The sequence below is a fragment of the Haliotis asinina genome, chromosome 11, assembly GCF_037392515.1.
Source record: "Haliotis asinina isolate JCU_RB_2024 chromosome 11, JCU_Hal_asi_v2, whole genome shotgun sequence".
In the NCBI taxonomy this organism is placed as follows: domain Eukaryota; kingdom Metazoa; phylum Mollusca; class Gastropoda; order Lepetellida; family Haliotidae; genus Haliotis; species Haliotis asinina.
This window is the reverse complement of record NC_090290.1, coordinates 13,673,438-13,690,990: the sequence shown is the minus strand read 5'-3', so window position 1 is coordinate 13,690,990 and position 17,553 is coordinate 13,673,438. Positions and strand designations below refer to the sequence as shown.

General features: G+C 38.5%; 1 protein-coding gene across 6 annotated transcripts in view; it reads right to left on the bottom strand.

The window, feature by feature from the left end:
• The window catches only part of LOC137255183 (band 4.1-like protein 5), a 67,855-nt gene that overhangs the window by 27,914 nt on the left and 22,388 nt on the right, over positions 1–17,553 (bottom strand). For all 6 annotated transcript variants that reach the window (XM_067792582.1, XM_067792585.1, XM_067792586.1 and 3 more), the window contains exons 2-3: positions 7,164–7,268; positions 6,021–6,063 (exon numbers count right to left, since the gene is read on the bottom strand). In XM_067792582.1, coding sequence (XP_067648683.1) covers positions 6,021–6,063; positions 7,164–7,268 — 148 coding nt within the window. The remainder of the gene's footprint in view (positions 1–6,020; positions 6,064–7,163; positions 7,269–17,553) is intronic.

Here is a 17,553-nt window from a genome sequence, read left to right as displayed (position 1 = left end):
ATACAGCATGGTACAGCAAGAAGAAATTTGATGAACACAGCAGGACAACATCACATTGAAGGAGTTGACCAGAGCCCAGATGCACAAAGCGATCTTAGAGCAAATGCTATATTAAGCCTATGTTGAAGAATTGAAGTTACTGTCACTGTAGCACTAAATGCAAGTGAGACCTTGGCACGCTGGTGCCGTTCAAAATCATAGATAAAACCAAGGGTTTCTTGTCTAACATAACAAATCAAAGGGTCAACATATTTTTAAACCAAGGTACAAAACAACAAAATAACAAGGACAATATATGTTAAGGACCAAGATTTCCTGAAAACACAGCCAGGGCACTGATGATCCACTGCAGCTCCTAAACGGACAAATATTGTCTTAACACAACTAACACTAGATATGGGCTTAACCTAATGAAATCATGTGCGAAATTCAACCCAAGCCTTTGGCAAGACTGACTAACACTTAAACCACTGTCCCTGTGCTACAGAGGAAATGACCTACACTACTGCTGGTCCTGCAGATCAGCCACCAGAACAATCTAGTGAGAGGCACACACATTCCCCTTTCACAGACCAAAATTATGCTCAATAAATACAACTATCTCTTTTACAAAATAAAAACACAATCCAACTGATCACAGGCTAATTTGAAAGGTGAGGAACTTGCTTGCAAATATTTCCAGACAAAGCTGGATGCACCCAAACTCTGGGATCATGGAGACAGCTGACATGACACTGTCATATTCAGTGTTGATGCATAATGCTTGTATTACAACTTATTCTGACACCTAACACACAAATGATGGAAACCCAGCTGAAGTTTTCCTTGCATGCTACAGTTTATCTCTGAACAATTGCTGCCTTTAAATGCTGCAGTGTTCTTTGAAGCATAATGCCTGAAGCGATGACCTCACACTGATACTGGTGAAGGCTGAGGAAGCTTGCACAGAATGATGTTGATCTGTAGATAGTATGATTACACGATGCCATTTAGAAAGTGGTCAAATGCAACAATTCACACTTATCAGAGGGGTACACAAAGTACGAAGTCTAGACAATGTTGTCTGGCTTTCGTTTTTGTGGAAGTCGCTGTGGCTGAGTGGGCTAGGTGGTTGACTTTGTGTGCTGGCGATTAGGTGCCTGACTCTGAGGGTGCGGGTTCGAATCCTGGATGGGACTCAACTCAAAGTACTAGAATTTGTACTTTACTGAGAAAGTGAAATTGCAAATATGACATATGTCGCTGTAGATAGTATGTTTCTGGATTAATAGATGGAAGATTTCAGTGACAAAATACAAGTGAGTCTCCATCTAAGTCACTTGTCTGAACATACAGATGCCCAAACTAAAGTGTTGCGCCCAAACTAAAGTGTTGCAAACAGTAGTTTCAAGGATCAGAATTACTAGTTTGACCATGAAATGTTTCGTTGACTAAATATTTAAAATTATGATGGATTCTTAAAAAGATAATATGACACTAATCAACACTGAAACTTCACATACTTCCAACTGCAGATTTCCAAATGATCAGCATTACATTTCTTCTTATCATTTCTTTTATGAGAAAATGTATTTAATCAACAAAAACATATGCTTTTGTCTCTATATCTGAGCGTTAATGAATTTTTGCCAAAAACCAACTATGATAAAATCTTAGAGGATGGCATTTCCATGAACAGTGGGCATCTCCCTTCATCTTACAAGACATGGGCAGACACCTCTGTTCTCTGAATGAGTCTGAACCCTCCCCTCAGTACTGAGAACATCAGGTGAGCATCTGACCTTACTCCCCTTACCCCACCCTCATAACGGAGATACTGGTGAGAACAACACAAGTGTTGTCATCATAGCTAACCCATGTTCTGGCTGTATTATGTACTCAGTATCATAAATAAAACATACATTTTATTTCTAACATATGACACTATTGATAATGCAGTATATGAAATTCCCAAACATTTCAGTCAGACAACAGGGCTGGTTAGATGTAAACTTGCCAGCCCTGATCCAAACTTACCTTCCAACAAAAAATACATACATACTTTGTATAATTATATCAAAACATGTGAAACAGTAATGATTTAAATGAGTTTGAGAGTGTGGCAATCAATGTTTAAAATAACGTAACACGGATAGTCAGGTATTTAGAATACTGGACAATAACAATATGGCGATAACATCTGCTTATAAAATTTCTAAAATAAACAAAACTGAGCACATATATTGCTGTAAACTGTCATATTTATTCTAATCTTCATAGCACCTCAGATCTTGAAGCATTTTGTCTAGAGTAATCAAACACATCAAGAACCCAGGGTAATCTTACGAAATCAATTCCATGTTTGGTAAAAGGAGTTCATCTGCATATTTATCGGATATTGGGTTATGATATTGGAACACAGCATTTATAACATATTAAAGGCAACCAATCAACCCAAGTAATCTCAACTGAACAATGTACACAAACCATATCTGTCAAACAGGATTAACCTCTTCACAATAACGAGAAATTGGTAAAATGGTAATAAACTACTCAAGGATAGGTGACTGATATGAATGTGCAGATAACTGTAATCCTCGCTGCTTAAATATCACTAAGGTTGGACTGTTTTGTTTGACTGTTACACTGAGTCTAACAAACCTTAGTGAAACGTTGCATCAGCTAACCTTTTTGTGACCTATGACCATCCAATCGAATGCAAGATGGCCAAACAGATTTAATGAATCAGACAACAGCTACAATTGTAGTTTTTGGTGGGACGTACGAATGGTTTAGGGATTTTCTTTTCCCTCATCACTGACACTGACCACTTAACAAATGAAAATACACATAAAACAGATTTCTTTTAGCTCATATTTCCGCAAGATGACATCCTGGAATACTGATAAAAACGCTTTGTTTATGGACAGTTACTTGCTGTTGAGTAACACTCGGAAGCGATCGTGCGAAAAATAGCATTCAGAATCGTTTAAGTTTTCAAGGTAAAAGTTCCAATGGTATGTGCAAATGTTACTTTCATAAGGTGTGTTCTGAAAGGTGAATTCAAAAGGTTACCTGATGCTACCTTCTACTCACGTTTATTAGACTCAGTATAAGCAGTGTTACGAATAATACTGAGCCTAAGTTTAATTCGACCGTTCAACAGAAAACCCTTCTAAAGTGGCTATTGAGCCAATATTAGGTGATGGATGATCATTGACAAGTGAAGTGAAAAAGCCATACCACACAGAAAGCTGTGACAGCTAGATAAGACAGAAAAAAAGAAGATTTGTCAGAAATAGAAAGATATTAGAGAAGACAACACCACAAAATGACCAAACTGCAAGCTGTGTCATTACACACATGATTCTGAATAAGTGTCTGATTGGTCAGGCTCGTTGGCATCGACATCAGTATCCAGACAATAGGGATCTGTGTAAATAATCAGAATCAACCAATCAGAGGAGAGGTAACAGAAGAACATGCTAAAACTGTACCTGCAAGACAAGCATGAGAGCAAAAGGCCCAGACACATCAAAATAGAAACAGAAAATATCTGTGCAGTGAAATTTATTTAATTATTTACAGCACATTAAAATAAAAACAAAATACATTTTGTGCAAAGGAAAGAATCCCAATTTGGGGAAACATTTCAAATGATTTATGTCAAAACTTGTATGAAATCAAGTTTTCACTAAAAAATAGTAACAGATTTTATCAACATGGTAACAAGGTGATATTTTCAGAGAGTTGTGCTTTTTTCAAATATCTCTATCACTGATGTAAACCAGAGACAGCCTGGCCGTTACTGCATATGCTCAAGGCCACAAGTTTCTCTGTTATGAAATACCCCTCAGTCAAAAGACTGCCTGTAATACTTATATCAGGCATCTTTGAGTGAGTGAGTGAGTTTAGTTTTACTCCACACTGAGCAATATACCAGCTATATGGCGACAGTCTGTAAATAATTGAGTCTGGGCCAGACAATCCAGTGATCAACAGACGAGCATCAATCTGCGCAATTGGTGTGTGTCAACCAAGTCAGCGAGCCTGACCACCCGATCCCGTTAGTCGCCTCTTACGACAAGTACAGTCACCATTTATGGCAAGCATGGGTTGTTGAAGGCCTATTCTACCCCGGGACCTTCACGGGTCAGGCATCTTTGATATGCTGGATGACAATATATTGGTAACATCCTTTCTTTGTCAGTAATAGTCATGTTTCAGAGTAGGTTCTACCTACACTGTTGTCATGTTATTTGAATTTCTATGCCAAACACTGCTATTACAGAGAAATAGACGCAATTATCGGTAAATTGTGCTACAGTACGTGGGAAGACATGTTTGTACCTGGTGTGGGGAAACGGGGACCCGCTGCCTGGATCTCTAAGAACAACCAGACCTTGCATCCTCAACAGACTAACATATATCTACTCAATCTACATCCACTTCTGTGGTGTTTGGTTGAGGTTTATCGTCTCAACAAGGTCCTTTACACATAAAGCAACATGTTTTACTATGACACACAATGAGATTTACCACAAGCCACAGTCCAAATCATATAAGGAAGTACACTGTTACCTGAAGGGTATCATGGTGAGAGAGTGAGTGATTTAGAGATTGGTAACCGTTTATGCCTTGCAGATGAACATTCCATGTGATTTGGCTGAATAAATTAAAGATTATTCAAAAGGGCTGTTTAATATTCCAATTTTCAAATGTTTAACCATACCCTCAGGGATGATGTATGCGCTAAAAATCACCCATTTCTTTCATGCTGAAACTACATACCTGTAAAGCGTTAACTAACTTCTATACAGTAGTGTTAACTTTTCATGAATTCCGTCCCAAAGTGTCCACAACCACGTAATTCTCCATACGCTGTTACAGACTCATGAAAGGAATCATGTAAATACTTCAATCACCATTAACACTTCTTTGATTGACACCGTACAGGTTGTTTAGATGAAGAATGAGGACTATTTTTATGGATATACAACTTCACAAGTGATGTTTTGACATAGATTCTAATGTTTTAACACTTTCTTGACAACTATATTAGAATATGACAAAACATTGCCTATTAAGAAGCTGTATATATCAGGGATTTACTTGATGTAAGTTCTACTGTTCTGTACACATAAAAATTGACTGTGGATGCACCAAAATTTATTAGTGCAACCAAAGGGATGCAGAAAAAGTCCACATACTTCTGTAAAATTCCAATCAAGAAACAACAAATTATTACAGTTTGCTGGGCTATGATATCATTTATAATTTCATTACTGACACAATTAATGTGTTGATCATGATACACAATACAAAAACAGTATAAATGATATTATTTAGTCATTTTGTCGTCCAGGACCTTTGAAAATTATAAGCATGAGACACAGGGACTGTCAAATACAGGACAAGATAAATCCCTGGTATCCATAAAATTAGTCCTCATTCTTCATCATATTCTGTTCTGCTACAAGAGAAGGTGGTATCCTGACTGTGGTGCACATCCAGAAACCAAGACACCACCAGATGAAGATGGGAACCATGGCACAGTAGAAACTTGGGGAGTTATATTATGACCCAACTTGATCTGTATTTGTCTAATCTCACTGCCAGTTTACAATGTCAATTTCAGCTGTCCCGCCAAGTTTGTTTTGCCAATTGCCAAACAGATGCCTCCTCATCTTGCTAGTGCTTGTGAACAGAACCTCTAACATCACACACACTTGATGATCAGAAACACATCCAACTCATGGGATTTCACCCATCAGATTTCACATGCGACTGCCATACTGCCTAACATTCAAGTATGAAGTTAATGACAGATTGCTACTTTGTTTAAAAGTACTGATGACGCAAATTTCAAATCCCAGCTACAGTAAACTTCTAAAACAGGCAGAACAGAAAAAAATGTCATAATTGGGAGTTTTTACATCGATGAGAGTGATCATATTCTCTCTTGGCTAAAAGTGATGACATTTGTCCACAGCAAGCGGAGTGTGGCCATGTTTTTTTGAGCAGGGTGAGGACATACTTACTTTTGACTTGTTTGCGGATCTGTTTGGTGGGATCCAGCCAGTGCTGCAACAATCATAAATGTACAATAACACATGCTATAAACTTACAAGTATATCACAGCAGGGGACACAGGACTTTATTACCCTTTAGATAACTTTTTTGAATCCTGATTGGTCAATTATCAAATCAAACGAAATAATGTTGGTGGATTTGCCAGGGTACAAAATGTACACCAAATCTGTCACATGACACACTAAATGGGTTGAACAGGTGACCTTGACCTTCAATGGAATGTGGATACCAAATTGTTCTGAAAGTGTAAAGATGACATATACAATAATGAGCATAAACAGAGTAATAGAATCGTTGGCATAATTTAGTATTTGTTAGTGTGAACAAATTATCCAGAAAATATAATATTTCTGTATTTAACTTATCGTTTAAAAAAACCCTCAAATTTGATCATATACACCATAAACCAAGCCAACAAGTTATCTCCCTTTATGATTGTGCAGGAAATAACATGGCGAAATGTTTTATGTCTCATTCTGCTGATGGCTGAATGTTGTAGTTAAACGATAAGTTACATGAAAAGATCTTAAGGGTAATAAATTCTTCAAATGGTGTTTTGAAAGAGTGTACAAGACTGTGTGATCACTGTAAATTCCACATTTGCTGTGCCTCAGGAATTAATGAACTTACAAGGGTCTTTCAAAACATGGTGTAAATAACATTATTTCCGGAATTAAACCATAGCATTCAGCCAACATGAACACTTAACCAATAGGTCCAGCTCACTGTTACTGTCTCAGTTCAGCAGTAAGTTGATAGCTATCACCAATATCCCAGCTATGTCCTAGCTGTTAAACTATTCTTCATCGTGTCAGTCACTGGGTTATCTGGTACAAACCTGACAATCTAGACTGCTGTGCTAAGGCTAGAATATTTGCTACACACAGTGTCACTCAGTAAGCCAGGCGGTCAGGCCTGATGACTTGGTTGGCACATATCATCAGTTCCCAGTTGCACAGATCAGTGCTCATGTTGTTGATCACTGGACTGTCTGATCCAGACTTGATTATTTACAGACCACTGCCATATAGCTTGAATACTGCTGAATGGGGCATAAAAGTAATCTCACTCAGTCAGTCAGGTGTACTCACATTGACGTTGTGTACGTCGGTATACTGTAGCCCGAAGTAGTCCTTCTCTATTATGTCCAGGTAGTAGAAGATCTGCTCCAATAACTCACCACCGTTGGCCTTTTTCTGTAATACAAACACCGAGTGTTACTTCAAGTACTCACTTGTTGTGTAAGAATGTCATGGTAATTGTGTGGGAACACCACAGTAATTGTGTGGGAGCACCATGGAAATTGTGAGGGAACACCATTGTAATTGTGTGATAAAACCATGATAATTATTTGATCTGACACCAACTGATAAAAACCAAATATATGCTGTGTCATCGCTAGTGGTGTTCCAATTAATTGTAATGATCAAAGACTGGTCGCAGTGACAAAATGACCAATCAATTAATCTCATTTTCTCTCAATCGAACTTGAACAATTTCGGAGAAACTGTTTTAGTATTTGAAACACATGTTGATGGAACAAATCTTCGACGATGAAAATGAATCTCCTAGAAAGCTCAGTTCACTTCCTGAAAAGTTGTGACTGAATATTTCTTGATGACTCTGTGAAAAGTATGTTACAGATTAGTCACCACTAGAGCTGTGACAATACAGAAATTTCAAGATATGATACAAATTACGATATCGATACGATATGATTCAATATGCATCACAATAAGCTATCCTTAGTTATTTTCTTTAGAAACATATATTTTGATATGAAGTGACAGTGTAAATTTTGACAAAACCGACAATTTCTAGTGATAATTAACAATTTTGAAGTCAACGATACGCATCATGATACGAAAAAAAGTACTGATATATTTATTGTCCAATAAAGTATCGCAATTATCAATACTACGATATATTGTCACACCTCTAGTCATCACTGTATGTAGCAAGTTGCATCACTTCACATTTGTTTTTTTTTGTTTTTTTTGATGATAAGCTCGTTAGTAATAAAACAAATTAATAAACCCAGAGTTATTTATTATTTATTATTTATTTATTTATTATTTAATATGAAGTTTTCAATGTCAGTTCACGCACAGGCAGCTGTAGTCAGCACTGTTGCCAAGGTAACTGATCCTGATGATGAGGCTTATCTGATCCACAGCAGTTATCAGTGTGGCACACAATAGCTGACTCAGCAATCCCTCACTGCCAGAACAACAGATCTCTGTCTTTGCTGTGGGTGTGATCAAAACGGAACCAACACAGCAGGACTCTTGACATATAACCATGATATCATCATACACAGCCACACACCATAGGAGATATACTGATATATATCATCAGGAAATACAGTCACAATGCCTGCATATCCAATGACAAAATTATAAATCAGATGTTCATTGCCAACTGTGATGTATGGGGCTACACGACCACAGTGCTTTGATACTAGTCCGCCTATATCCAATTAATAAGCACCACCTGAGGCTACTATCAACGTTAACCTCTGTCCTGACACAGCCAGGGCTGATGGACTGTCCGTTCATCATACCAGAGACGGCAACCTGAAGACATCCTCTCTAGTAGGGTGGATTCATTTACAATGTCATCAAGTCTCAGTTTTAATCAATAACCAAACACTAGGGCTAAAACTGCTTCAACTAGTTATTATTATTCATTTGTGAAATGACTTCAAGCTCTCTCTACAACAACAGTATGTTGCAAACAGACTTTTGTTACCACAATTGTATGTTGCAATAAACTATCCCTATCACAATGGTATGGTGCAAATTAGATCGCTATCACAATTGTACATTGCAATAACTATCACTATCACAACAGTATGTTGCAATAGACTATCACTATCACAATGGTATGTTGCAATAAACTATCACTATCACAACAGTATGTTGCAATAAACTATCACTATCACAACAGTATGTTGCAATAGACTTGTTATCACAATAGTTGTTTCCCCTACTAAATATCTTCCAATGCATCTCAAAGACATTTTCTAATCAGTAAGAATGATACAACATCCAAAAGTCAGTGCAATGTGTGCTAGACACATTTGGGAATCTTGGCCCTGTCAGCAACTGCACGCTACTGCAGCCGTCAGCAGTTTCCTGACTCGTAGACTCATGTGCAAACCTGAAACATCAACTTCTACACGTCATCCCCACAACAATCAGCTTCAGACAACATAGCCTTAATTACAATCAAATATTTAACCCCTTATCTCTCCACCTCCAATTAGCTCTTGCCCTTGAAGAAACACACCATGTAACATGTTGGAATAAGTGTCAATAAACAAGACGATAAACTGGGGAAGACAGATGCGCGATCAGTTTACATTCAGAAGAAAGTGAAACTCCCAAATAGAGTGTAATGTAGTATACCCTTAGTCTGTCGATATGTCTGTATGTTGAATAGGGCATTGAGAAGAAAGTAAACCTTTCAATTCAGTGTGTTGAGTCTACACCCTTGGAAGATACTCTCATCAAAAGTTGATAATAATATGAAATGTCACGATTTGAAATGTATCATGATACAAAATTTAAACAAATATAAACATATTTACATGGATACTTTCAAAACTAAACATCGATACAGTTTTGAATCTATTGATCCAAATGGGGCACAACCTAGTGAGGAAATGGGAGTGTACCTTTGATGACGGCGATATTTTATTTTGACGTGAAAAATATCTTTTGAACCAAAGCGAGGAAAGTGTGTTGCTAACCTTTGCTCGCTTCGCTAACATACAAGAAAACTGGTCATATTCTCTATGCTGCACAATCCTATTTGTGCTACAGTTTGCCTGTGATTGATCATTGTATCGTCTCAGAAAAAGTACTGATGCATCAGGGGATCCCTTGTATACAGGAAAACTGGTGTCTACCTCAAACTGTCCCCTGCCAATACCAAACAGCTGTGTCAGATGGAGACCTCCAGTAACACAAAAAGGATATGTATACTAGAACTAAAACAGTTCAATATCCTTCTCACACCTGGGATCCTTCCTCAACGTGCAGCCCTTTATGAGTGATGTTGGTTGTTATGAAAAGAACTGGACCTGTGTAAAATCTTACCATTCTTCATTTACAGCTTTAGAATTGCAGTAAGGGATGGGTAGAAAGTAAAACAGTATGGTTCGGGAACTGCGAAAGATTACTTGTCTCACTGCTTATTACAACCAATGTTTGTAGTTTTGTAACAAACTGGAGACTTGTTTCTTATCAGAAATTAATTATTCATCTCTGCAAACTGTTATAGTGGCAGCATTGTTAAATTAAGAAACACCGCCATTCAAATACAAGGCATACAGTACAGGGACGTGATCTACCTTGAATTATCCAGCTATTCTAATAAGTGCTCTGACATATTCATGCAACGCCATACACGGCAACATGATGAGAATATTGGACTGATTTTCTCACTGATAGACTGTGTTACTTCACTTTGTTGTTTAATGCTGCAGTAGTTATGCAGCATGGCAGCTGTTGGTTAAAAACACCTGAGTCAGGACCAGACGATCCTCTGACTGACACAGGGGGTGGCGGCTGGAGACAATGGGGTGACCCTTGGCTCTGGTCTTTTACCATAAAACCACAGCTCCTCTAAGCCATTGACTTAGCAATATGGTAAATACTGGGAGCCCTTGTCTTGTGGTTAGTTTCCATCAGTGTAAGCGGCACACAGGTCAGCAGTGATGGAGTTACATGGTATCCAGCACTGCCCAGCCACAAAGGTCAAATGTCACCTAGGAGGCTTACCTGGTGGCCATAGCAAGCAATATCACAGCAGACATTGGCCAGGCCTCCCTTCACAGATCGCTAAGGTGATCATAAGTCAATAAGGTAACCTTAGTGCAATGTTAAAGAATGGGAGTTAAAGTTTACCTTAGTAAAGGATGCTTCGTAAAAGGAGCCCTGGTATGCTGACCATACAAAAATGAAGTTGGTGTGAGGAGATCGGTTCAGGTTGCAATGATACTAACAATGTCTTCTTTGGATATGCATCCATATTAATACTGATATTGTGAAAACACTCAGTTGTGTACAGTATTTAGAAACTCATATGGCCTGGATATATACTGCATACATAACTAACATGCTCACATTCACCACACTCACAAACTGACAAGGAAGACAGAAAAACTGATATTATTTTCAGTGGCTATTAGTGGTAATGTGTGGAGCAAACCCAATTTATAAGACTCAGACTTTGGCTAAGTCGCAGACTGCTCCTGTCCTGTGATAACCTTCAGATTGATGCAGAGTCTTCCAGCATGCTACAGGCCGTGAACATCATGTCTTTTCAACTGAAGTGTGTTCACTGTTTGCGTGTTTGTCCATGTTATGATGGACACTGTACACAGAGCATCAACACAAACGTTAGTCAAAAAGAATTCTCCCCAGATTACTGACAAACAAATATGCTCAGAGTACCAATGACCCCCAGATGCTCCAATGTTGAAATTCTTGTGTTGAGCATTCACGCCACTCATCTACACTGTGGCCATACAAGCACAATCATACACCACTAAACATCAGCCATATTAGCACAGGGGGCACTGAATAAATATCTGTCATACAATCTGAATGGTCCTCAGAAAATGTGTTAATATCGCTATGAAAACCACTTCGCTTGTGGTCAAATAGTTCCTGTAAGGTGATATACCAATGGCATGTCAAGTGGCCAGCAGAGAGGGTCACCTTGCCAAAATGGGCCAGGTTTCATTGGCACAACCTTTGACCTTTCAAAGATTAGGTAACACTCTAGAAGACAGTGTCTTAAATCAACCTGATTTCAGCAATTAAGTGACTTGATGGCTTGGATCCTGTAACAGTGAATGAGAGTGTTTAGCTTTGTCACTGTTAGCAACACTGACACCAGAAATGGGCTCCATACATTGGACCCACGTGGGGAGTCAAACCAAGTTCTTTGGTGTGACAAGCCAACCCTTTACCCACTAAGCTACAATATCGCCCTCGATCCTACAACAATACAGACATCATAAGCAGAACTTGGCACTAGAATTTTTGTCTGGTTGGCTGTTCAAGTAGCACTGTTGCGCTTAAAGCACTCTTTAGCATGCAATGCGAGCAAAGCGTTATGGTTTGTAACGAATGAAGAAAAAAAAAGTACCAAGATATATAATTCTAATTCATATTCATGTGTACCTAAGTGCACATCATTTTTAATCATGGTTACAGGTAAACAGGTGAAGAGGCAGATATGCGACACCTGTGATTGGATGAAATAGTGTAAGAAGCTTATGTTTTATTAAAACTACATCCATTCAGTAATTAACCTCACCACAATTTTAAGGAATTATTTTTAAAAAATTCATTCCAGATAAAGACCTGTTACATTTAAAGGTCCAAGTCCAGGTTACAAACATTTTAAGGATTTAGTGCTGTCATTTCTATCACCATGACTCATGCTTCTGTGTAAACAGATAGTCTGAAGATGACATTTGATGCGGAACTGGGATTGATGTGTTCAGCTTTCTGTGCTTGGAAAATTGCTGGACAAGTTTGCCAGAAATTGTGTTTTATTGTTGTATGAATGCCAGACTGTACCCATGTGTATATGGACTGGCTGTTGACAGCATGGATAATTTAAAAAAAAAAATACTAAAAAGGTTACTACAGAAGCCTATAGGAAAACATTTGGTGTTATGTTATCTGTACAAGTCACAGGGTATCTATAGTCCCAAGGTTCCACAATTCACATGATCCAGCAAGTTCGTGTAACTACAGTTAATCTGTCATTGATAGTATTATGAAAGAGGCAGACCATCCTCAACTTCTTTTAAGAAGTAAATCCAGATAACACCTATGACAACCTTAAGATAATGGGCTTCTTTGAAGACTTAAGCTTGTCTGTAACCGACCACGAGTCACACGTAAAAAAGCCATAACAGCAACGACAAGTTGTCTTATTATTATTTTATGGGTTGCTGATAAAATTCAGGCGTATTTGACCCAACAATAGCGACAGGTACTCTGTCATGTTAATATCGTAAAAGGGACAAATGGATTAGCGAAACAGTAAGTGTCACAACAGCTCACTTTAACACCAGTCAATCCCATCTGAATGCACTATTTGTTGACAATACTTGCTCGAACTGAAGGATTACATACTGTGGATACAAGACTAGTGCTGTGCTGCTGGTGACCACTGGTCAAAGAGGCTATACATGATGGGTGATATGGATGTTATTCAGCATGAAAATATCACATATATTCAATAAACATTTTGTAGCCATATCACCATGCAGAAACTGTAAAAACTAACGATAGACCACCCCAATTTTATTTCTTGTTTTTAAGATCCACCTGACATATTTTCTCCAGAATAAGTTACAAAATAAAATTATATTTTCCCTGCTCATAAAAACAAAACAAAACAACAACAAAACAACAACAAAATTTTAATGTTTTTATCAACCAAAAACATAAACTTATGAGAAATCTTTTTAGAAGCGTTTCTTGCAAAATATACACTTCATACACTGCCATAAGTAAAATACATTTAGAATTTAGTATTACTTTGACTGGTGATTTTATTTTTATTTTGCTCCCCTCCTGCTGCCTCTGGGTTTTCTGAGTATAAAAATAAAAAAAACCCCAAGAAATAAAATTGCTCTGGCCTAAACATAGAATGTGCATAAAGAGGTCAGATAATCACATCCATTTACTTAGTATATACAGTGAGAGGCCTGCCTGGGCTATGGTTAACGATGAAAAGCCTGGTTATTAAAAAAAAAACAACTTAAGGGGTGGGTGCAGCATTATATCAGTAATGTATGTTTCAAAAGGCTATGTTGATTCCCTAAGACTAAGATTCCCTAAGAGTGCTCTAATACATATGTACATATGTACCCTCTAAGCGTTGAAACCACCAGCCCCAGGAACCCTAACCTTCAGGTGGAGGACCACAGTGTTAAAACTGCAGGCCTGACATCACCACCTCATGCGCTATAGGAAGCATTTCAAGGCCACACCTAAAGGAGGATGTAGGTAAATATGTCTGTAGGTTTTCAGGGGAATTCCACTTGCACCACTAAAACAAGCTGTATCACTAAGGCAAACTGCATCGCTGAGGTAAGCTGCGTCATTTGGGTAATGAACATCACTAAGGTAACCAGCACCACTAAGGTAAGCTTCATCATTAAGGTAAAGAGCAATTGCTAAGGTAACCTGTATCACCGACATAGCCAGCATCACTAAAGCAACCTGTATCACTAAAACAGAATCAGCATAACTCTGTTCTACCCTGACTAAAGTGCATATTTTTCAATTGCTTCTTCTTCATTGTCAGAAGTGGCTCGCTAACCACTTCACATTCAGTGCAAATAGCCTTTAAGAATAAATCATCCTTCCCTGTCCATATAGAATGTCTGCTATTTAATGCTGAACCCTGCAATATTGCATCTACAGGAGGTGTGATGACAGTGTGTGCCATATGTACCCATGATTGATTCCACTTAAAATGATGTATGCTATCTGTCGGGGTATGATGGTATGCATCTGTCAAGGCCACTTTGTCAAGGTCACTGTGTCACTGTGTACTTGAGTTAGAGGCCTTTCACCTGCTGTAGAACCTCGCAAATACTGATCTGGACAAACGAACTTCCAGATCACCAAATCACTTCATGGCCAAAATTCATAAGATGTGCAGCAAACAGCACCCCTCTGTTGTATTATGCTTAAGGTTATTTCTCTATTTATGCTCCGTCAAAAACTACATAATATCCAGTGACACATATGTGGTGAAGAGACAAGATTTTACAAACTTGGTAAATACACAGAGAAATTTCAGACAAAACTAATCCTGAAACAGCCATCAGCTGGACACACATTTTAAATCAGGTTTCTCTCCAGTAACATAAGACCAGAACATTTCACAAATGGCTGCAGTAACTTCTTGCTAACTGGGTACTACACATATCAAAAACAAACGACTGTAAGCATACCACTTAGCTACAACTGATCACTATTGCTGGTATACTTAAACATGGAGCATCAGTCCTCGTCCTACTCATTTCTAAAAATGTTTTAATTAGGAGATAAACATCATGTGTTGGCCAATTTCCAGGTGTTATTGAGTATTTGAAGCACAGGAATGCATTTGGAACCGACTGCGACAGCCGGAGGTTTCAAATGAAATATTCCCGTGCTTCAAATACTCAATAACACCCGGAAATTGGCCAACACATGATGTTTATCGACATTGTAAACACAAAAGTAAACCAAAGGGGTTTTAGTGTCTGCACTCGTTTACATCGAATACGGACACAGCAGTGAAGTGTCATCAGCAGGCCGTTTCAGCTGGTTCTCATGCTTGCATCTGGAGTTGCTCATTTGTGACGTCATTCTAACTTTACGTCACAATATGATTTGAATGACGTCACAACTGTTGATGACACAACAAAACAATTGTTTGCGTGTCAATACGCGGTGAATAGTCTTTCAGTTTCCGGGAATCTAATACCATTTGATCATGTTTTTCAACCAATCAGATTACAGAACACAGTGACTTTTGGTTTACAATACCATTTAATCATGTTTTTCAACCTATCAGATTACAGAACACAGTGACTTTTGGTTTACAATACCATTTAATCATGTTTTTCAACCAATCAGATTACAGAACACAGTGACTTTTGGTTTACAATATGATGGAATATAACATCATGCTTCACCAAATATGAATTATTAATGAGTCAAAGTATGACATGAGAAACGTCTCCATTATCACCTAGCTTGATTAAATAGAGGTGACATGTGAATCTTAGGTGTAAATAATGGCCATTTGGTTAATCACCCTGAATTTCGCAAAAACTAATGCAAACAAAAACAATGCAAACTTCTTTATTACACTGTACCAGAATCCACTCAAGTTTCCAATACTGATATTATGTTGTCTATTTAAAAAATCAACATGACAATCAGTTAGTCAAGTGGAAAAATCATCAGGGTATGAATTCACATGTGCCATTTTCCAAAAGTACACTAGCAATTTTAAAGTTAAACCACCCTTGCCCTTTGATGGTACATGCATTGATGTATCCAAAAACAAACATTGTCCGGTGTCGTTGTTGTCTTTTAAGCGGTTAAATCTTTCGCTTGTCATGCCAAAAACCTAGGTTCGATTACAGACATGGGTATAATATGAAGACAATTTCTTGTGTCCCATACTCACTCACTCGCTCATGAACTGTCCAAACCTATAACTAACTGAAATGGCACAGGTACTGTCACTACTCAGTGTCTCTTCGGGCAATACTCATATGCACTTAAAATATGTAGATGGCTAATGTGTTTAGGGAGGACCAATTGTGCAGATGCGTTCTTCAAGCTATCCCTGCTATTTCACTTTTCATCACAGATTTCAAGGTCAGACTTATGTTATCACCATCTCTGAGGTCATCTTGAACTCATATATTTCACTCTCTGCTTGAGATCAGAACTTGTAGCTCTGCCAAACGAGCTCTACATTCCTCAGAACTTTTCTCATTTGGCTCACTCACAGATGTTTTGACACACTGCTTTCAATAAAAACTCAACAAAACACAATCTTCTGCAGAGTTCAAAATAACCCTGAAAGTCAAGGAGTCCTTGTCCTACCTTTGATGTTGAATGTCAGAGATTGTGAGGGTATCGGCACAAGAGACTCAGACTGGACACTGCCATGAAGGTGGACAGAGCCAGGGCAACCAGGGGACTCTTAGATCACCATAGGAACAGACTAAGACCCAACCTAGACTGGACACTGCCATGGAGGTGGACAGGGGACAACCAGAGGATTCTTAGATCACCACAGGAAAGGACTATGACCAAACCTAGACAAGGCACTCACTCACTCAAAGGGTTGAAGGGAATGAGTCTGTTGTTGATTATGCATAGTAAATGTTACCCTAAATAAATAATCAGGAGCTATGTTACCATGCCCCTCTGCCCAACAGTCCAAGTACTAATAGTGAGATGCTGTTAGATGGGACTCAGCCTGTACTTCATGAGATGCAGTTAGATGGGACTCAGCCTGTACTTAGTGAGATGCTGTTAGATGGGACTCAGCCTGTACTTAGTGAGATGCAGTTAGATGGGACTCAGCCTGTACTTAGTGAGATGCTGTTAGATGGGACTCAGCCTGTACTTAGTGAGATGCAGGTAGATGGGACTCAGCCTGTACTTAGTGAGATGCTGTTAGATGGGATTCAGCCTGTACTTTGGTACTTGGCAGACTGTGGCTGGCACTGCCATCGTCACATCATCTTCATCAGACACAGGCAGAAGTGGGAAGCAGCCTGCAGCACTAATGTGCCGGCAAACTGGCATCTGGCACTGCAGGCAACATTTGGGGAATGTTCTTTGTTATCATTACTTTGGGGTTGGGGACTTTCTTGGTAAATACCTGTTATGCCACAAACACCTCAAGAAAAAACACCCTGACAAC